The sequence below is a fragment of the Apteryx mantelli genome, chromosome 3 (genome assembly GCF_036417845.1).
Source record: "Apteryx mantelli isolate bAptMan1 chromosome 3, bAptMan1.hap1, whole genome shotgun sequence".
Taxonomy (NCBI): domain Eukaryota; kingdom Metazoa; phylum Chordata; class Aves; order Apterygiformes; family Apterygidae; genus Apteryx; species Apteryx mantelli.
Genome location: NC_089980.1, coordinates 140,531,154 through 140,550,261, shown reverse-complemented (window position 1 = coordinate 140,550,261; position 19,108 = coordinate 140,531,154). Strand labels below are relative to the sequence as shown.

General features: G+C 66.9%; 2 protein-coding genes across 2 annotated transcripts; one reads left to right on the top strand and one right to left on the bottom strand.

Moving 5' to 3' along the window:
• Positions 1-214: 214 nt before the first annotated feature.
• Positions 215-13,353, top strand: GTF3C2 (general transcription factor IIIC subunit 2). The gene is made up of 18 exons (XM_067294637.1): positions 215-380; positions 752-1,133; positions 2,076-2,376; positions 2,889-2,983; positions 3,564-3,641; positions 4,111-4,209; positions 4,530-4,757; positions 5,109-5,220; positions 5,386-5,503; positions 7,787-7,818; positions 8,035-8,164; positions 8,866-9,010; positions 9,312-9,473; positions 10,036-10,123; positions 10,506-10,634; positions 11,117-11,248; positions 12,123-12,230; positions 12,647-13,353. Exons 1-18 carry the CDS (start codon positions 215-217, stop codon positions 12,851-12,853), a joined length of 2,712 nt encoding a protein of 903 aa, XP_067150738.1. The 3' UTR covers positions 12,854-13,353.
• Positions 13,354-14,268: 915 nt separating this feature from the next.
• SLC30A3 (solute carrier family 30 member 3) lies at positions 14,269-18,871 on the bottom strand. The gene is made up of 8 exons (XM_067294908.1): positions 18,789-18,871; positions 16,520-16,734; positions 16,274-16,420; positions 16,048-16,201; positions 15,290-15,494; positions 15,050-15,155; positions 14,772-14,906; positions 14,269-14,682 (listed from the first exon to the last, which is right to left on the bottom strand). Exons 1-8 carry the CDS (start codon positions 18,869-18,871, stop codon positions 14,537-14,539), a joined length of 1,191 nt encoding a protein of 396 aa, XP_067151009.1. The 3' UTR covers positions 14,269-14,536.
• Positions 18,872-19,108: the final 237 nt, after the last annotated feature.

Sequence of the window (19,108 nt, the reverse complement as noted above, 5' to 3'; positions counted from 1 at the left end):
CGGGCCGCTGGGGATGGCGGCACCCGCAGCGGGGAGGGCGCAGGCGGAAATGACGTTGCTGCGATGACGCCATTCACGTGCGCCGCGGGGCCGCCATGTTGCGTGTTCCGGTTCCGGCGGGGGCTGCGCGCGGCGGCGCGGCCCAGAGCGGGGCCCGGGCCATGCGGGCGGCGCCGGCCTGAGCGCGGCTCCACCGGGAGCGGCACCTCGCCGCATGGCGTCGCGCGCTGCCGGGGCCGCGGGGACGGGCGGCGCCGCCCGCGAGCCGCGCTGCCGGGAGCGGAGACGCCAGTGCCGGCAGGGACGGGGCGCGGCGCCCGCCGGGCGGAGCCGCAGCCGGAGCCGCAGCCGGGCGCGGGCGGACGAGCCCTGCGCGCTCCGTACGTGCGGGGCGGGGGGCGGTGTGTCGCGGGCTGGCGGGGGGCGGGCAGGGAGGGAGGGTCGGGTCCCGGCGCTGCCGTTGCCCCGGCGGGGCCGTTACCGTCCCGCGGAGCGGTGCCCGCCCGCTGCGGCTCTGCGCGGCGCGGTGCCGCGGCGGGAGCCGCCGTGAGTCGGCGCGTTGTGCGGCCGCGCCCGGGCCCGCAGCGTCGCCCGGCCGGGGAGGGCGGGTCCCGCCGCGGCCTCCTGCTGCTTCGGCCCCGCAGCTCGCGGCCGGCGCCCGCGGCGGGGCCGCCGGGCGGTGCCCGGGGGAAGGAGCAACAGGGCAGCAGCGCTGGCTCTGCCGCTAACTCGGGTCCTTGTTTTTGGGCAGGGGAACTGTCACCGCTTGCAGATCTGGACGCTCCGGCCCCTTCCGAAGAGGTAGTAGAAGCCACAAAGTCCCAGAAAAAAACTGTCCGAAACCAGAAAACAAAGAGGAGTCCTCGCGCTCCCAGCAGCCCGGCCCCGGAGGAGCCGGAGGGTCACGGGGAGCCCTCGGGGGCCGCTGAGAATGGGCCTGTGCCGCCCCTGAAGGCACCCAGGAAGCGAGGGCGCAAATCCAAGGCAGAGATGCTGCTGCTGAAACTGTCCCAGGGCCTGGAGTGCCCGACGCCAGATCCCATCTGCGTGCAGAAGATGCTGGGGAGCGGAGAGGCCCCGGAGGGCCTGGAGACCGCCCCGGCCGGACGCCCCAAGCGACGGGCAGCTAAAGTGTGAGCAGGGGCAGCGGGCCGTGGGAAGGCAGGGCGCAGAGCAAGCCTGGAAGGGCAGGCACGTGGCCGCTCTCCCGAGGCAGTTTCTCTAGGTCTCTGCCTTGCCTGAGGGTTTGCAATGTCTTTCCTGAAAGATTTTAGCCCTGAGTGGCTGATGTTGGCGGGACAGACTGACTCCCCGTCAGAGAGTCCTCTTCTAGGACAGGATACGTCTGTGTCCCAGGAGCAATGCAGCATAGAGAACAGTGAGGGCTGCAGTTGAGCCCACATGGGGTTGCTGTTTGAGGGCGGGGGGCGTCTGTGGTGGGGAAGAGGTCTCCTTGGTTCCTGACGAGGACAGGGTGAGGGGGAAGAGCAAGCTGTATGAGCCCACACTGCTGAAGGGGGATTCCTGAGTCCTCTGGGGTCTCTGAGAGCAGGTTCAGACAGTGCCTGGGTGTCCCTTGAGCGCTTGTGTGAAGCATGGATTTGCAGGGGAAGAGCTGGCCACGTTGGAGAGGGGCAGGAACTGCCCTGGCCTTGTCTGTCTGTGCAGAGAGGTGGCGTAGCACATGATCTGGTGCAGCAGGATGCCCCGTGTGGGAACTCCCCTTCCTGAGGGCCCTCACAGGAAGATCTCTGGCTTTCTTGCACCCCGGCTGCCAAAGGGCCGTGTACTACCTTAGCCTGTTGGATGCCTTCCCCGTCTGCTCCCAGAGACCCTGGGGAGGTTGGGATTCCCTGGAGAAGGGAAGGGAGGCCCTCTGTGTCTGAGCGGTTGGGCTGGATGCTGCATGGTGCCGTTGAGATGGGCTCTGGTGCAGCCTAGTTGTGGGGGGTGCTGGGGCAAAGCATTTTCCCAGCCCGCAAGCTGGTGGGATGCGTCCGCCTGGTCTGGGAGGGCTGACTGGGCCGTGTGCCGTCCCCTCTTCTCACCTGTGGGCAATGCCTTTGGTGTCCCAGGGCTTTGCTGTACCTGCAGGAGCTGGCAGAGGAGCTGACGTCTGTGTACCAGCCCCCAGCTCCCACGGAGGGTGCCCAGGAGCCAGATCTCGAGCGTGTCCAGAAGAAGCGTCGTAGCCGGAGGAAGAAGGAGGAGGAAACAGATGGTGATGACCCTGTGCGAGATGCTGATTTTGTGCCCTCAGAGGAGGTGTTGCTGCAGGCAGAGGAGGAGGAGGGGAGTGATGCGCCGCTCAGTGAGGTCTCGGAGTCGGAGCCGGAGGCTCTCCGGGGACACAGTGCAAAGATGTCGTCTGCAGGGGTAATGGCCTTGGCGGCTTCCCACTCATCGCCTGGGGTAAACAACACAGAGTGTCTGAGCTGTAGTGTGGTGCCCCTACCCGTAGGTATTTGGGGGCAGGGGCACCACCAAATAGCCCTGGAGCAGGATGCTGTCAGGGATGGCATGGTGCCTATCGAGTGTGAATCCAGACACAAGCTCCTTTGTCTTAACAGTGAGCAGAGCGAGGGTGGCTGGGGGCAGGATAGGAGGGGGGTGCAGGGCTCCTGCTGAAGCTGATGGGAGGGAGGTAAAGGCAGGGTTGAGGGAGGCTGGCCTGTGGTTCCTGGAGGAATAGGACTTTGTGTCTTTAGCTCGGAGTGGCACGGTCTTGTGTGACTGCTGCAGCTGAGGCTGGGAAAGAGCTCTGCGCTCGTGGGCTGCATCAGCCTTGTCCCACTAGAGGTTTGTGGGAACATCTGGGCAGGCAGAGACAGGCTGGGTTGGGCCCTTCGGCCAGGTCCTGCTCTGAGCCTGTTTGCTCTTGTGCCCAGAGATCCAAGCCTCAGTGCCGAGGCCTCGCTCCCAACGGCTTCCACAACTCCATCATGGCCCCGGTGGAGAAGTGCTCCAGCCTCACCTGCAGCGTGTAAGTGGAGGGCTTGGGGGAGGCTAAGGGGAGCGGTGGGTGTTGCTGTCCTGTACATCCTCACTGCCACAGGCATGAGGACAAAGGGGTGTGCGCCGTCGGGAATGCATGTGGGATGTTCGGGAGCCCTGACAGGAACGTCAGCGTTCCGCTGGTGGCTGCCGAGGACTGTGCCCCCAGTCAGCAGTGGAAGCACGGCAGTTGCGCGGAGCAGGGCTGGGCCAGGCAGGGGGTGCCAAAGCCCTTTGCCCCTTGGTGCGGGGTACTGGGGCGAACTTGGCTCTGGCAGGTCTTGTCTCATTCCTGCCTCTTGCGCTTGTGCCGCTGCCTCAGGGGACAGATTTGGAGCAGGCTGGGTGTGCGTAGCGGGTCCTTTGGCTGGCCTGGCCCTGAGGGGAAGGCTGGGAGCTGAGCTGGTGCGGGTGTAGGGCAGCGGCACCCTGCAGGGATGTGCGCTGTGGGATGCGGGCAGAGCCCGTGGCTGCTATGGGGCAGAGTACAGAGGGGCTGGCTGTGCTGCTGTGGTTGGGCCTGGGCTGGGGAGGGAGTTTTGCTGTCATGTCTGGCTTGTCCCCTGCAGGCGGGATCAAAATTACTCACGGTGGGAGTTTCCTGACTGGATCCCTTTGGTGCACAAGTGGACGTGTCTCTCTGAAAGGTACCGTCTCCTGGGTGCTGGCCAGAGCGGTGTAGGAAGGGAGAGTGGATGGGAGGGAATGCGTGGCGCAAGCACTGCCTGCAGTCACGCTGCCTGATGGGGCAGGTCCTAGTAATGATGTGGATGAGCTGGGGTGGGGATAGTCAGAGGCCTGCAGCTGTGGAGGTTGGGGGGCAGTAAGGATGCAGCCAGTGCTGTACCCCTGCATCCCTCTCATGGGATCAGGTTCTAGCTTCCTCATCACAGGATTTGGGGTATAGTGGGTTTTTTCCTTGGAGCCTGAGTAGCCCTCAGGTGGCCCAGGGGCCTGCAGCAGGTCATGCTGGGCTGTGTGGTGGGCTGGATGGGTGCTGGAGCACAGCCGGCTGGGAGAGCCCCGTGCCTGGGGCAGGGCTGGGTGAGGGACGAGTGGTTTCCCAAGGTGGGGCTGCGGGGGGAGGCATCCTCTCACCTTTTTCTGCCTCCCCAGTGAAGCTGCCCCGTACCTGCCAGCAGAGGAGAAATCTCCCCTCTTCTTAATCCATCGGGAAGGCATTGAAGAAGATGGTGCCTTGTACAGAATAAACAGGTCTGTGAGAGGGCTGCCGCAAGGGACCGCCGAGGGGGTGGATGTTATGCCTGGGAGATGCAGCGACCCCCAAGCGGCTGATGTGGGTGGCTGCTGCCCCGGCAGATCTGGGTCAGCAGTAGAGAGGTCCAGCAGGGCTGGTGGTGGGCTGAGCGACTGATCCACACAGCGTGCCCTGGGATCTTACTGCAGGACAGAGCGGTCCTGCCCCGTGTCAGGGCTCTGTGCCAGCTGGGCGCTGCCCTCCCTTGGCCCACGCGCTCCCACCCTGTGGCAGTGCTGCTCTTGGCGGGTGCCCTTAGCTGCCTCCTTGCTGGCAGGTTTAACTCTCTGCAGCCCCATGAAGAGCGTCTGGACGTGTCCTTCTTCGTGGGCGGCCCTGTGTGGGCAATGGAGTGGTGCCCGTCCCCGGAGGGCTCGGCGGCCTCTCAGTACGTGGCTCTCTACTGCCATAAGAGCATGGACGAGACGCATAGCGTGGCTGGGCTCCACGGGGGCCCTGCGCTTCTGCAGCTCTGGAGCCTGGGCACGCTGCAGCAGGAGGAGGGGTGAGTCATCCGGCGTGGAGAATGGCCTCGCATAGGGAATTCGATCGATCGATCAATCGGGGCTGTGCTCTTCCCTTTCCTATCCCCTAGGGAGGGGCAGGGGGTGTGTCAGGTCCCTCAATGGCTGGTTAAGTTCTCAACAGGACTCTGTGCTGCACATGCAGCTCCACGGAGCTCGCTCTGAGCAGGCCGCAGTGACCTGCCACTGCCTGGAGGCTTGTCCTCTCCCAGGGCTGCTGGCCATGGCCTGAACTGCGCAGGTTGTGCTAGAGCCCAGCTTTGCTGCTGGTGCGGACTGTAGCTGCTGGGCACCAGCTCCTGCCTTCTTCATGGTTCAACCTGTGCCTGCAGCTCTGCCAACAAGGTTGGGCTGGCCTATGGTGTCGCTGCTGACCATGGCTGCGTCTGGGACATGAAGTTCTGCCCGAGCGGTGCCTGGGAGCCGCCCACCGCCTCCAGGAAGGTAGGTCTGCACTGGGAGGAGGCTGAGCTGGTGGCTCTAAATCCTTGTTCTTGCTGTAGCCTCAGCTTCCCCAGGCAGGGGAGCATGACCTGCGTGGCCCCTCGCCCCTCTGAAACCACAGCTCACAGCTGCTGGGAGCCTGAGCCTGTGTGTCTTGTTCTGCAGCATCCTCAGATGAGCCGGCTGGGCCTCTTGGCCGTGGCCTTCTCGGACGGCAAGGTGGTGCTGTACTCCCTCCCGCACCCCGAGGCCCTGCAGACCTGTAAGAGAACCCAGGTAAAAGGTAGGAAGAGCTGCGCCGCCTGGCAGGGGAGTGGGGCAGAGACGTCCTGACCCTCGTCCCGCCGTGCTGGCGGGTGGACATTGGAGCCCTGGGGCCTGTCTGCCTGCAAAGGTTGTGGTGCCCCGTGCTGAGACGGGGGAGCTCTGGCGGCCGCAGCCTGTGGCCGTGGTGCTGGTGGGGCACAGCTGTGGGGCAGGCTGTGGTCGCTCGATGCAGCCCGACAAGGAGGGACCACGCTCAGGCCTGCGCTGCCCTGCCTGGGAGCTGCGAGTGCAGCAGGGTGCCGTGAGCCTGCTGCACACCTCTAGACGTGAGATGGGGTGGCCCTGCTGCTGTCACCACTGCTGGCTTTGGTCTGGCCTCTGGCAGAGAGAGGAGCTGGGAGTTCCTTTCTGGGAGCAGCATCAGCGTATGTTGAAATGCTGTCGACCAGAAACGGGTTCAGTGGCTGGGGGATGCTGTAGCAGCCTGGCCAGCGCGTGGCTTCCTGGGACAGCCCTGTCTGGAGCTGAGCCTGAGTAGGATATGCTGGGAGGGGCTTCCAGCAGCATTGCTGTGGTTGGAGTGGCCTTGCAGGGCAGCACGTAGCTGCTCAGCCTGCAGTAGCGTATTTCCGAGCCTTGCCTACCCGCCTGCTTGCTACAGGAAGCCTGCAGCGGTGGCAGGGGCAGCGCGTCGTGCCAGGGCACCAGGCCCGCCCTGTCGTGGCAGAGCTCCTTATTCCAGCCCAACTGTGAGCTGTTTGTCGTAGCGGAGATCTGGGGTTTGGAGCTCTCTGCTGGCTCCGGCTAATGGTGCTTGTAATAGTCTCATCTGCCGGGTGCTGAGCAAGATTGATGATCTGCGCGTGCTGCTCGTGGTCGCTCAGCCGTGGCCAACAGCCCGTACACCCGTCGCTGGCAATGGGAAACTGGTTTCCTACACCAGAGTGTGGCTGCCCGCCCTCATCAGCACGTCGTGCTGCTGCCGGCACCGGGCCCCGCGCTGTTCCCTGGTGCAGCCTCTCCCGACCCCCGTTCAGACTGTCAGTTCCAGCTGGTTTGCGCTGCTGCCGCAGCCCCCACGTGGGGCGCTTGCGGCAGGCACGGATCCTTCCCCAGCCTGCAAAGCTCTCGTGGACAGGCTTGGTCCTGTTGTGTAGCGTCAGCCCGGCTGCGGCTGCGCGTGCTGTCCGTGCGCCTTGCAGTCGGGCTGGGGGTGCTGGTGGGGGTTTGCAGCTGCGGCACCAGTGTCAGACTGGTGTTTTGGGGCCCTGCTAGAGGCTCCTGGGTTGATGTGACTGTGCTGGGTTCCCCCAAGGGCCCCCCACGCCCATCACTAGGTGTTTCTGCCTCGTGAACAGCCAGTGCCTTCCCCGTGGCTGCTCTCTGCTCCCTGACTCAGCTGTAATTGAAGTGCCGGAGAAGATGCATGGCTGCTCTGTATCTCTGCGTGACACCACCTCTGCCTGCAGTTGCTGCGCTCTGAGCTGCGGATGCGCTTGTTTTTCTGCTGAAAGCTTGCTGGTATCTCAGTCAGCCCCATGCCGGACGTGGGGGCCCTTTGGCCCGAGAGGTGTGGGATAGGGGCCCCGCAGCGCTCGCGTGGTGCTGGCAGGGCAGACCCTCCAGCAGACAGAGGTGGTGCATAGAGGGCCTGCGGGCACCTCATGGCAAGCCATTTGGGCACAGGGGGGCCCTGCGCAGTCTGCACGCTGCGGGGCAGCTCCCTGGGAGCTGCTGTCCTGGCTTCTTGGTCCCCGGCACAGGCCTGGCCTGGCCAGCTCGGCCTCGCTTTGCCGGGGGCAGCAGTCTGTTCCGCACAGATGTTTGTTTCCTCCCCTGATGGGACCTTGGTCTGGCTGAAGGGACTCGGAGTCGTTCCGGCTGGTCTGGCCCCATATGTCGCAGGGTCCCCTTGGGTTTGGTGAACACATCTTCAGTCTTGATGGGGCAAAGATCTTTGGGGTAGGGAGGGAATGTCCGACCTGTCTCGTCTCTGCTTGAGGAGCCTTTCAGTGCTCCCCTTCCTCCAGTGCAAGAAGTTCCTGGAGATGATGCCTCTACATGCTCTTGGGTTTGTTGATCCATTTGCTCCTGTCTTCTGCTGCTGAGTGTGGCCTGCTGACCATTTGCAGGCTGTGGTGGGGGCGCTGCTCTGGCTGGGTGGGCAGGATGGGGACCGGGACCCTGGCCAGGGCCACAGGGAACACCGAGGCAGGCTCTGGGCTGCTGAACAGCTCCTGCCACAGGGAGTTTCTAGGAGAGCTGTTGTTTGTCCTGACCGTCCTCTGCTCTCTTCTAGATGGGTCCCTCCACAAGCACCTTATCTGCAAGGTCAGTGTCCTCTACCACTGCGTTCCCACATCGGGACTGGCACCCAGCAAGCCTCCTGCCCAGTGCGGGTCGGAGAGCTGGGGAGGCAGTCAGGAAGCTGGCAGGTCTCGCTGGCCCAGGGTGTCTGGGGTGGCAAACCCCTTTGCTGCCAAACCTCTTGGGACATGGCTAATAACAGCACGGGGCTGTGACCTGTGTCTGTCGTTGTGTTTCCAGGTACAGTGTATTGCCACCCTCCAGGTGGGCTCTATCCAGGCAGGGAATGCATCTGAGTGCGGCCAGTGCTTCAGCCTCTCCTGGATGCCAACCAAGCCCCATCATCACCTCGCAGCTGGTTTCTATGATGGTGAGTCCCCCTCCTGCTTGAGAGGGGCTGCAGCCCACGGCAGAGCTGGCAAGAAGCAAGGGAGGGGTCCAGTACTCCCTCTGCAGCAGACGGGGACATGCACTGAGCTTAGTACTCTCTCAGTCTCAGCTTGGGGCAGGGAATAGAGGATCCTGAGAATAAGGTACATGGACAATGTTGGGGTGAGCAGCAGCAAGTGGGAGGCAGTGCTGGCACGGAGCAGGCGCTGCGTAAGAACCCTCTGCCCTTCCCTGGAGGAGGGAGGTGGCTTTCCCTGATGTGGCTCATAGGCCCCCTCACATACCTGTCGGCTCCAGGACTTTGCTCTGGCTTAATCCGCATCTGTCCATGACTTGCCTGGACATGAATTTGCAGGTCACCTGAGGCCAAACAGCTTTGCGCTGCACTGCCGGGACCTGCTGTAGCTGAGCAGTATCGTCCTGTCCTGAGCAGCCTGCCATGACTCTGGGTCTGCTGCTGTGCCTCACTGCTCCTGCAGCCTAGCTAGGCTGCTCCTGCCCTTTGCTGTGCTGTTGCCCATCCTCTCAGCCCAGCCCACGCTGGATGCTGCCTTAGACCCACGCTGCAGCGCTCGGCATCTCCGTAGTGCCTGTGGCCCCAGCACAGTTGCTCCCCAGCTCCGGTGCGGGGGCAGGGGAGCTGATGGAGCAGCTCATCGCAGACACACGTCCTTCCCTCAGGCACTGTAGCCATCTGGAACCTGCCCACTAAGTCCCTGCTGCAGCGTGTGCGCCAGCCCGATGGCTCCCTCAAGCTCTACCCCTTCCGGTGCTTCCTGGCCCACGACCACGCTGTCCGGAGCATCGAGTGGTGCAAGGCCAACAGGTGAGAGCAGGCCCATGGTGCATGGTGTGGGCCCTGCCCGGGAGAGCAGGCTTGCTCCTGGAAATGAGGTTCCTTTGCAGAGCTGGGTTTAAGAGGACTCAGTGCTGATGGCACTTGGCCCCCCGAGGCACCAAAGCCTGGCAACAGGTTGGGTTTTTGTGCTTTGTGGAGTGGGGGGTGGTTTAGCTGCTGCCTGTGGGGGCAGTGCTATGCTGCAGGATCAGGGCCCCCCTTTCCTGCGGCAGGGACGGGGCACAGCTCTGCTCTGGGATCTGAGTGCTGCCTCTCTCCTTGTTCTCAGCAACTTCCTGGTCACGGCAGGGAACGACCGGAAGATTAAGTTCTGGGACCTGCGACGGCTCTATGAGCCCATCAACAGCATCAAGCGGTTCCTCAGCACCGAGGTGGCCTGGCTGCTGCCTTACAACGGGGTCACAGTGGCCCAGGACAACTGTTACGCCTCGTGAGTGCCAGGGCCGGCTTAGTGCCTGCCACAGGCGTCCTGGGGGCCAGCTCTGCTGCTGGCATCTGCTCTTACCTCCTCCCAGCTGTCCCCCTCACAGGGCTCTCACGATCTCTCCCTCCCTGGGAATGTCCTGCTGTGCTGTGGCGAGTGCAGGCTCTACCCATCGCGGGTCACAGCACAGTTGCACAGCGTTAGCGCAGCTGAGGGGATGCCATGCTGCGGCACAGGGGTGAGAGCAGCAAGCGGGGCTGGGAAGGACGAAGCCCTGGAGCTGGGCTGGGCATTGGGGCTGCTGCATGCCCCCTTCTGGCACAGTGTCCCCGGACTGACACGAGTTTGCAGAAGGGTTCTGGGGTCTTAGCGTGTTCTTAACTTCCAAGAGCTGCCCTAAGCCATGTTATTACCTGCTGCTAGAGAGAGGGCAGCTCCCCTTCCTCCCCTACTGTCAGCTGAGGTCCCTGTGTCTCTGGGGAGGTGGCTTTCTGTCTGGGCTGCTTGGCTCTCGCTGTCCCTGGGCGGCAGTGTGGGACACTGCCCTCATGTTCTTTTTCTATTGCAGTTATGGTCTCTGTGGGATCCACTATATCGATGCTGGATACCTAGGCTTCAAGGCTTATTTTGTGGCCCCTCGCAAGGGGACTGTGTGGGTAAGAGGCTTGTGCAGTACAGTCCTGTCCACGGGGAGCCCTGATGAGCCATGGCCGGAGGGGTGGGTGCCCACCTCACACCTAGGGCCAGCTGGGCGCTGCAGCTCTTGGGGTGAAGGTTGGGGGCAAACTGCCAAGCCCGTGTGAGCCCCCGGCTCTTGGAGTTATCTTCTGCTCCTGGGATGAGGGACTGTGGCAGCAGGGTGAGGTGTTGTCCCTGACTGCAGCCAAGCTGGCTACATTTGTGAGTCAGGCCCTGCCCCGGGGGAGCAGAGCTGTGTCCAGGGGTGTGCGTTAGTGCTGCCACTGCCTGGCCTGCTGCCTGGGTGGTCCTGAAGAGCTTGTTGGGACCCTGGTGTCCTAGAGCCGCCTTTTCCTGCAGAGCATCTCTGGCTCAGACTGGCTGAACACGGTGGCTGCTGGAGACATCACCGGGGAGCTGGTGGCTGCCGTGCTGCCTGACCTGGCTGTCAACCCCCTTAACATCAAGCGGCCCTCAGAGCGCAGATTCGTAAGAGCCCGCTGTCCTCGGCGGGGTCTGTCTGTGGTGCACGTCGGGCTGGGCAGGGTGGGAGTTGTGTCTGGGTCACTGAAAGGGGCTTCATGAACAGTCCTTACCTGGGCATCTGTTGCCCCATGCATGCAGATGGAGGCTGTCGTGCTCTTGTCTTGGGGCACAGGCAGCGGCTGTAGGTAGGAGGCTGTGCTGTGGGGAAGAGCGGTGGCAGCAGGCTAGGCACCGGGATGAGGACCTCTTGGGTTAGGCTTGTGACTGGGGCAGGCCTGGCCCTGTCTTGTCGCATGCCCCAGTGGCCAGAACCCTCTTCCTCTCCTCCTGCCTCAGAGCCCATGGTGCTCCGGAGCAGGGCAGGACCCCCAAGGCTCCCCACAGCCCCAGCGTGGTCCCGCCTGGCTGGGCCCGGGGCTGGGGTCACAGCAGCTGCCCCTGGAGCACAGACAGACCCGCCGGCCTCAGCTCCCTCTCTCCCACAGCCAGTCTACAAAGCTGATCTGCTGCCCTGCGGCCCTGCGGGACCCGAGGGTGGCGAGCAGGCCCTGCCAAAGACCAGGCTCTACAGTGAGATGGTGACAAAGACCTGCATCCGCTTCCGGGACACAGACCTGGTACGAGGGCAGGGGGACAGACCCGTGGGGCCGGGGATGCTCCTGACCATGCGTGGGACCTTGCAGGTGTGGGAGCAGGTTGAGGGGCCTGTTGGGTTGTGGCTGGGCGTGTGAGGATGGCAGGGTGTGGAGATGCTGCTCAGAGTGTGCGCCAGCCCCTGGCCTCCTGTGGAGCACAGTTTGGCCTGAGAGCAAGGTGTTGATCTGCCATGCTGCCTCACATCCACGCAGCCTGGACCTTGCGGTACTGTCAGCCTGGGGCCAGGCCTGATCAGGGTGTTTCCTCCTGCCGGCAGGGAGCCTGAGCAGTGAGCAAGCCCAGTGTGGTCCCTGTTGACTGTTGGTCCCCAGGCAGTGGGGGGCATAACTGTGGGTTTTCTCTGGGAGCAGGGCAAGGCTGTCAACATATCCTGGCTGTGAACCAGCAGTTTGGCAGTGCCCAGCCCTGGAAAGGAGCCTCTGGGGTCACAGCACTACCTGGGCTGACACTAGCATCCAGGCCCTGTTTGGAGCCGCTAGCTTGGGACCTCAGGGGACGGCTGTGCCCCAGGGGCTTCCTGGAGACAGGAGTGAGTCTCTGTAGGTCAGAGTTGCCAGCACTGGAGAAGCATGTGGGTGGTGGGGACAGGTCTCCCTGCTCCTGTCACCCTGCCCAGTCCCTCCCTGGAGGAACTGCCTCGTGCTGCCCCCAGCAGCGCTGTCCTTTGCAGGAAGCTTGAGGCCATGACTGTGCTCGGCGGGTGGCCCTGAGGGTGATCCATGTGTCCCGTGGCCAAGCAGCACCTGCTTATGCTGCAGTCCGGGTGATGTCCCCGTGCGCACGCAGCAATCCCGCTCACAGCACACTGCCCCTCACCATGCCTCCACTTCACAGCGCAGCTTCAAGAACTTCCCGAGCCGGGAGCCCATGCGCAGGATGCACACGCAGGAGGTGAAGGCAGAGCTGAGCCTCGACCGCCTGCAGCTGGAGTCCTTGCACAAGGTGAGACAGGCTGCCGGCCCAGCACAGCCCTGACTCGCAGCCTGGGAAGGGGGAGCGGGACAGGCAGGAGTTCTGTGGCATGCGCTGCCCCCTCATTCAGTTCTGGGTTTCCTCCCACTTAGCTGAGGACCAGCAGCCTGGGGAGACCAAAGGTCTTCAGCCCTTCTTGCCCCAGGGCCAGGCTGTGTTGCAGGGGGCTATGCCCAGACTGGGTTAGTATGTGTGGGGAGAGGCTGTGCCCACCCCCTGTGCCCCAGTGCTAACTGGAGGGCACAGCAGACCCACAGATGCTGCCTGGCAGCCCCAGCGGCTTGCAGCCAGCATCTTCATCCATCAACCTCCCCGTGCTGCCCCCCGGGCTGCCGCGATCCCAGTGCCCCGGCCGATCTCTGCTTGACCCTCTTCTCTTCCCGCAGGTGCGCTTCAGCCCCAACCTGGACTCGCACGGCTGGCTGGTGTCGGGAGGGCAGGCTGGCATCGTGCGGGCACACTGCCTTGTAGGGCTGGCGTCTGGTGTGGGCCACCAGCTGCTCCTGGAGAGCCGTGCCCGCTTCAGCTCCCTGTACAGGGACCCACCAGACAGCCCCAGCCCCATGGAGCACTCCCCGCTGCCGGCCGAGTAGCACAGTGGCATCCCCCGTGCTACCCTGGGCAGGAGCCCAGGCCCTGTGGGCAGCCCGTGCTGGCCAGGGTCCCAAAGGAGCTGTGCGCCCGGCTCGTGGTGCTCCTTGCCTCCGGGGCCCCTGCCTTCCTGGGGAGGGTGCACTGCTCCTGGCTGTCACCTGGGATGTTCTGGGCCAGAAGGATCCTTTCTGCCCTGTTTGGCTTCAGCTGGTGTGGGGACGGAACGGGTGCCGAGTCCCTGGCACAAGTCTTGCACTGTGGGGCTCGGGCCTGACATGGGGGAAGCACCTGTGGGCCTGCAAGCGTGCGGGGCTGCACTCATCCCTTGCTCCTGGCTCCCCGCAGTGCATGTCCTGGCGCAGGTGCTGGCAGGGGGTGCTGGGGCCAGCGTCAGCCTGAGTGGAGCAGACCGGGGCTTGCAGATGTGCCAGGAGCTCTGGAATTGCTCACATTGAGCCTGTGATCTTAATTGTGCAGTAAACGGTGTTTGTTTTGTAAAGGCTGTTTGTGCTGCCAGCAAGGCCCGGGTGGGCCCTGGCCCTTTGGGAAAGTGCCGGTGCCTGGGAGGGGGCCGCACGGGGCAGTGCTGCTCTGGGACTGGTGGGACTCTGCCCGGGGGCACAGCGGGGCCGGGGCAGCCCCTTCTCCCCTGTCCCCTCCTCACAGCAGCCGCTGACACCTCCACTGCTCTCGGACAAGTTTATTGAAGCCTGCAGGCTCTCTGACCGCGGCCTGGAGTTCTTGCACAGCGAGACAGACAGACAGACAGACAGACATGCTCCACAAGTGCAACAGACACTGACTCACAGAGGAGGGAATGGATCGGGCCGTGGTGTGATGGGGATGGGCCCAGCCCTGAGCCGGGCAGCAGCCCCTCTTGCCCCGCTCCTTGCTCGTCCCGCGGCCAGGCAAAGCGCTGAGGTGCCGGGTTTGGTGCTGTGCCCGCGTCCTGCTGGGCTGTGAGCGGCACCAGCCTGGGGCTGGCCCCAGCATGGGGTCGCGTGACCAGCGGCGGGGGCCAGGGCTGAGCTCCCTCCTCGTGTTGGCCGTTCTCGCGGCTGGGCACAAGGGCAAGGGAGAGGGTGCCTGCGGCAGCAGCTCCTGCTGCTCCCTCCTGCCCCCTGGGGCAGCACCGGGCAGGGGCTGAGCGGGGCTGGCCCTACAGACATGGTGCACGGGAGTGTTTGGGGCCGAGCCCCTGGCTGGGGTCTCCCTGCCCATGAGGCCGTCGCCTCCCCTTCCTGGGGAAGTGCAGGGAGTGGGTCCCCTTCCCAGCTGGAGTGGGGCTGGGGTGCTGTGCTCCTTCCTTCCTGCTGTGTGGTGCTGCTGGCGCAGGGTCCCCTGGAGCCATCGCGGGATGTTGGGGGCTGGGGCAGGGCTGGTCCCTCCAGTGGCAGAGCCTGGTGGGGTGGGGGCTCCCCCGGGAGCACGGGCACGGCCACGCTGTGCTGTGCCGTGCCAGCAGGGAGCAGAGCCCTGCTGGGGCACAGGACCTGCCCCCGGCGGGCTCCGAGCAGGGAACGATGCTGGGGGCCCCCCGGCAGCCCCATGCGGGCTGGGGGTTGCCGTCCCGGCGTGGGGCTGGTGCAGCCTGGGGTGCAGTGCTGGGGCAGGAGCTGCTCAAGCTCCGGGCTGCAGCCCTGCTCCGGGGGCAGCTCCTGCGCGCCGGCGGGGCTGGGGGCTCAGGCGTGAGGGTCCTGGCAGTGCCCGCAGGCTGCCATGTCCTCCAGGTACCGCTCCACCTGCACCGTGCACGACGCAAAGCCGAACCTGCTCCGAAGCTGGGTGGTGGCGTCCCGCAGCACGGCGTCCGGGTCTGCGCCGGCATCTGGGGGGGCAGCGCCGCTCAGGCCGGGTCCGCGGGGCTCCAGGGCGGCTGCGGGCCGTGCCCGGCGGGCCGCGCGCGGGGACACTCACCCACGGCCACATGAGCCGACACCACGTGGTGGCTCAGCGTCAGCGCCCAGATGTGCAGGTCGTGCGCACCCTTCACCCCATCCACCGCCAGCAGCGCCTCCTTCACTGCGCTGAACTCGATGCCCCGCGGCGCCCCTGCCGATGGCGCCGGTCGGGGAGCGTCAGCCCTGTGCCCAGCCTTGCTTGGCCCTGCTGGGGCTCGCTGGGGCTCACCAGGGCTGCCCTCAGCCCTCTGCACCCAAAACCACAGCCCCGCGCCTGCCCCAGCCACCGCTCACCTTCCATGAGGACTCTGAAGACGTCCCGGAGGATGGTGAGGGTGGAACCGAGGACGAAGACCGAGAAGAGGAGGGTGCTGATGGGGTCTGCAATCTTGCACTGGGGCTGCAGGGAGCAGAGGCTGCGTGCGGCTGCGGGGCCAGGTCCCAGGGCCCCACGGCAGCCCTGTGTGGGGCTCAAGGGCGTCCTTGCCTGCCCTGGGCAGAGCAGGGGCACCCGGCGGGCCAAGGGATGCACACCTTGAAGTAGATGATGGTGGCAGCCACGAGGACGCCGACGCTCTGCAGCAAGTCACCCACCACGTGCACGAAGGCTGCACGGACGCTGGTGCTGCCGGGCAGGGGGGCACGGCCAGGCAAGCAGCCCCCGGGGCTCTCCTCCAGCTTCTCGTAGCCTGGGCCGTGGCTGTGGGCGGCACTGGACTGGCGCAGGACGTAGGCCATGCTGGAGGGAGCAGGGCAGCTCAGCACTGTGCCGGCTGGGAGCCGAAGGCTGGCTGGCCCCCAGGGCAGGGCAGGGCTGGAGGCGCAGCAGGGGCAGAGCAGCCACTGTGCAGGGGGTGTCTGGGTCTGGGGCATGCACAGGGCATGTGTGAGGCTGGAGCAAATGTGTGGGGCCAGGCACAAGAGGGCTGCAGGGCTGGGACACGTGCGTGGGGCTGGAGCATATGTGTGGGGCCAGGCACGAGAGGGCTGGAGGGCTGGGGCATGCGCATGGGGCTGGAGCATACGTGTGGGGCCAGACACACGCCAGAGCCAGGGCTGGGTCTGGGAGACAGGGCTGAGGGAGAGCTGTGGAGGCCGGGGGACGTGGGACCACAGGCGGCACACGGGGGCTGGAAGCCACGAGCGCGTGGGGGACAGGGAGACACGCATGGGGAGCCAGTGCTTGGGGATGCCAGAACTGGGGGTGCAGGGATGGGAGATGCCTCTGGGGCCAGGGCTGGGGCTCGGGGCGCGCATGTGGGGCCAGGGGATGTGGTGACCGAGGGACGTACACCAGGTTGACCCCCACGGCGCCGGCGGATGTGGCCAGCATGGCTCGCGCCTCGATCTCGTAGTTGCCGCTGACAATGCGGGCAGCTGCCAGGTAGACGAGCGCCCCTGTCACCACCCAGATGGAGAGCACGGAGACCAGCGCGCCCAGCGTCTCTGCGGGATGGGAGCTGTCAGCGCCTGCCGGGGCTGCGGGGATGCAGCACCGTGCCCCCCCCAGAGCCTCACCTGAGCGGTGCCAGCCGAAGCTCATGGTCTTGGTGGGCGGCCGGGTGGAGACCCAGAGCGAGAAGAGGCTCACAGACATGCTGCCCACGTCCGTCAGCAGGTGGGCTGCGTCCGTCATGATGGCCAGGCTGTGCGCCAGGTACCCACCTGCGGGGAACAGAGACGCTGGTGCCAGCACCCAACCCAGCACCGGCCCCCAGCCCGCTGCAGACCCAGTGCCCGGGCCCCATCCCTGTCCCAAGTTACCTATCACCTCCCCGACCATGAAGATGCAGCAGATGGTGCAGGCAACGCTCAGCTGCCGGCGGGCCTGGACCCTCCCGCCGCTGGGGCTGGGCGCGATGGGGCTGCAGCGGCAGCGTGGGGCCAGGGCCCCCTCCAGCTCCAACTCCGGGGCTGCCAGCTGTGCGCCCTTCCCGGGGGTCCGCGGTGCCAGGGTGTCCTGGGAGCTGGCAAACAGGCTGCAGGTGGGAGCAGTGGTCAGCGCTGGGCACCGGCTGGGCTGTGCCCCAGGGCTCCCAGTGGCTCCAGTCCAGAAGCCCCAGGGCCCCCGGTGCCCCGGCCCCAGCCCCAGGGCCCCCGGTGCCCTGTTCCAGCAGCCCCAGGGCTCCCGGTGCCCTGCTACGGCAGTCCCAGGGTTGCTGGTGGCTCCAGTCCGGCAGCCCCGGGGCTCCCGGTGCCCCAGCCCCAGGGCTCCCAGTGCCCTGCTCCAGCAGTCCTAGGGCTCCCAGTGGCTCCGGTCCTGCAGTCCCAGGGCTCCTGGTGCCCCGCTACGGCAGCCCCAGGGCTCCCGGTGGTTCCAGTCCGGCAGCCCCAGGGCTCCAGGTGTCCCGGTCCGGCAGCCCCGGGGCTCCCGGTGGCTCCGGCTGCAGAGCACCGGGCGCCCGGCTCCTCCCGACCCCGGCACCCCGCGGCGGCCCCGGCGCTCCGGCTCTGCCCGGCCCCGGCGTCTCCTCTCCCGGCGCCCGGGATCGCTGCGCCCCGGCCCCGGCCCCGGCCCCGGCCCCGGCCCCGGCCCCGACTCTTTCCCTGCCCGCCGCCGCCTCGCGGCTCGGCCAGGCGCGCGCGGCGCCGCCGCAGCCCCGGGCGCGGGGGGTCCGGGCTGGTCTCAGTCGCCGCCCCCGACGGCTCCGGCCCGGCCCGCCGGCGGGTCCCGCTGCAGCGCTGGGAAGCCGGGCCCAGGGCCGGGGGGCGCGGGGCAGCGAGGCAGCGCGGCCCGGGGGAGCCGAGCGCCCCGGCAGAGGCGGGCGGTGACGGGGCCGCGGCGGCAGCGGGGGCGGCGCGGGGCTCCGGCAGAGCCGGGGCGCTCGGGGGCTGGGTCCGTCCCGTCCCCGTCCCCGTCCCCGCACGGCCGCAGCCGCCCGCCTCCCCCGCGCTGCGCAGAGGCCGGCGGCGACGAGCGGAGCCCGGACGGCGGCGGCGGCGGCGGTGCCGGGTCTGGGGGTGCCGCTGCGGCGGTGCGGGACGGTGCCTGCGGCGGCGGCGCCGGGTCTGGGGCCAGGCTGCCGGACGCGGCGCCGGTGCAGGGCCGTGACGGCTGGGGAAGGGGGCGGCGGGCGGGAAGGGAGCGGGGGACGGGGAGCCGCGGGGGAACCGGCGGGGGCAGAGGGGACAGACGGGGCATCGCGCGGGGGGACCGGACCGGCGCCGGCGCGGGGGCGTGATGGATGGCCGCGGTGCCGGGGGGCGGCGGTGCCGGGGGCGGCGGTGCCGGCTGTACGGAGGTGCCTGCGGTGGATGGCGGGTGCCGGGCGGGCGGCGGGGGATGGAGGTGCCGGGGGAGATGGACTCGCCGGGGAGGTGGAGGCGTCGGTGTCGGGGGAGATGGAGATGCCGGTGCCGGGGGTGGTGGCGGTGCCAGGCTGCGGATGCTGGGGGTGATGGAGGTACCGGGATGCAGGTGCCAGGGGTGATGAAGGTGCCAAGGGTGATGGATGTGCCAGAGCCAGGGATGATGGAGGTGCCGGTGCCGGGAGTGGTGGACGTGCTGGTGCAGCTGCCGGGGGTGATGGAAGTGCCGGTCACGTTGGAGGTGCGGGTACCGGGGGTGATGGAGGTGCGGGTGCCAGGGTGCCGGTGCCGAGGGTGATGGACGTGCCGGTGCAGGTGCCGGGGGTGATGGAAATCCCGGGAGTGACAGACGTGCTGGTGCAGGTGCTGGGGTACCAGTGCCGAGGGTGATGGACGTGCCAGTGCCAGGGATGATGGAGGTGCCGGTGCCGGGGGTGATGGAGATACCGGGGGTGATGGACGTGCTGGTGCGAGTGCTGGGGGTGATGGAGGTGCCGGTCGCAGTGCCAGGGTGCTGGTGCCGAGGATGATGGACGTGCCAGTGCCAGGGATGATGGAGGTGCCGGTGCCAATGGAGGTGCCGGTGCCGGGGGTGATGGACGTGCCAGTGCGGGTGCCGAGGGTGATGGAAATGCAGATGCCGGGGGTGGTGGAGGTGCAGGTGCCGGGGTGCCGGTGCCGGGGGTGGTGGAGGTGCGGGTGCGGGTGCCGGTGGCGGCGGTACCTCTTGAGGCGCAGGCTGCCGTCGGCGCGGCCGCCGCGCGCGCTGACCAGCCGGGCGGTCTCGGTGCCGGGCGGGGGCTCCATGCCGGGAGCGCCAGCAGCTCCGCGGCCGCCGCCGGGACCCACCGACGGCCCCGCCCCCTGCCCTCGGCCCCGCCCTCGGCCCCGCCCCACGGCGGAGACACCCTCGGAGGGAGCGGGGACCCGGGGTTCTGGCCCCGCCCCCAGCAGTATGGCCCCGCCCCGGTGCACAGGCCCCGCCCCCATCCACTGCGGGGCGGGGCCGTGGGCGGGGCCGCGGGTCAGGTCCTGCCTTGCGGG

Coding starts and splice junctions, on each gene's coding strand:
- GTF3C2 (XM_067294637.1), top strand. CDS start 215: ATGGCGTCGCGCGCTGCCGGGGCCGCGGGGACGGGCGGCGCCGCCCGC. Junction 2,377..2,888: donor CAAAGATGTCGTCTGCAGGG/GTAATGGCCTTG, acceptor TCTTGTGCCCAG/AGATCCAAGCCTCAGTGCCG. Junction 5,504..7,786: donor TAAGAGAACCCAGGTAAAAG/GTAGGAAGAGCT, acceptor GCTCTCTTCTAG/ATGGGTCCCTCCACAAGCAC.
- SLC30A3 (XM_067294908.1), bottom strand. CDS start 18,871: ATGGAGCCCCCGCCCGGCACCGAGACCGCCCGGCTGGTCAGCGCGCGC. Junction 16,421..16,519: donor CATGGTCGGGGAGGTGATAG/GTAACTTGGGAC, acceptor TGTTCCCCGCAG/GTGGGTACCTGGCGCACAGC. Junction 15,495..16,047: donor GCCGTGGGGGTCAACCTGGT/GTACGTCCCTCG, acceptor TGCTCCCTCCAG/CATGGCCTACGTCCTGCGCC.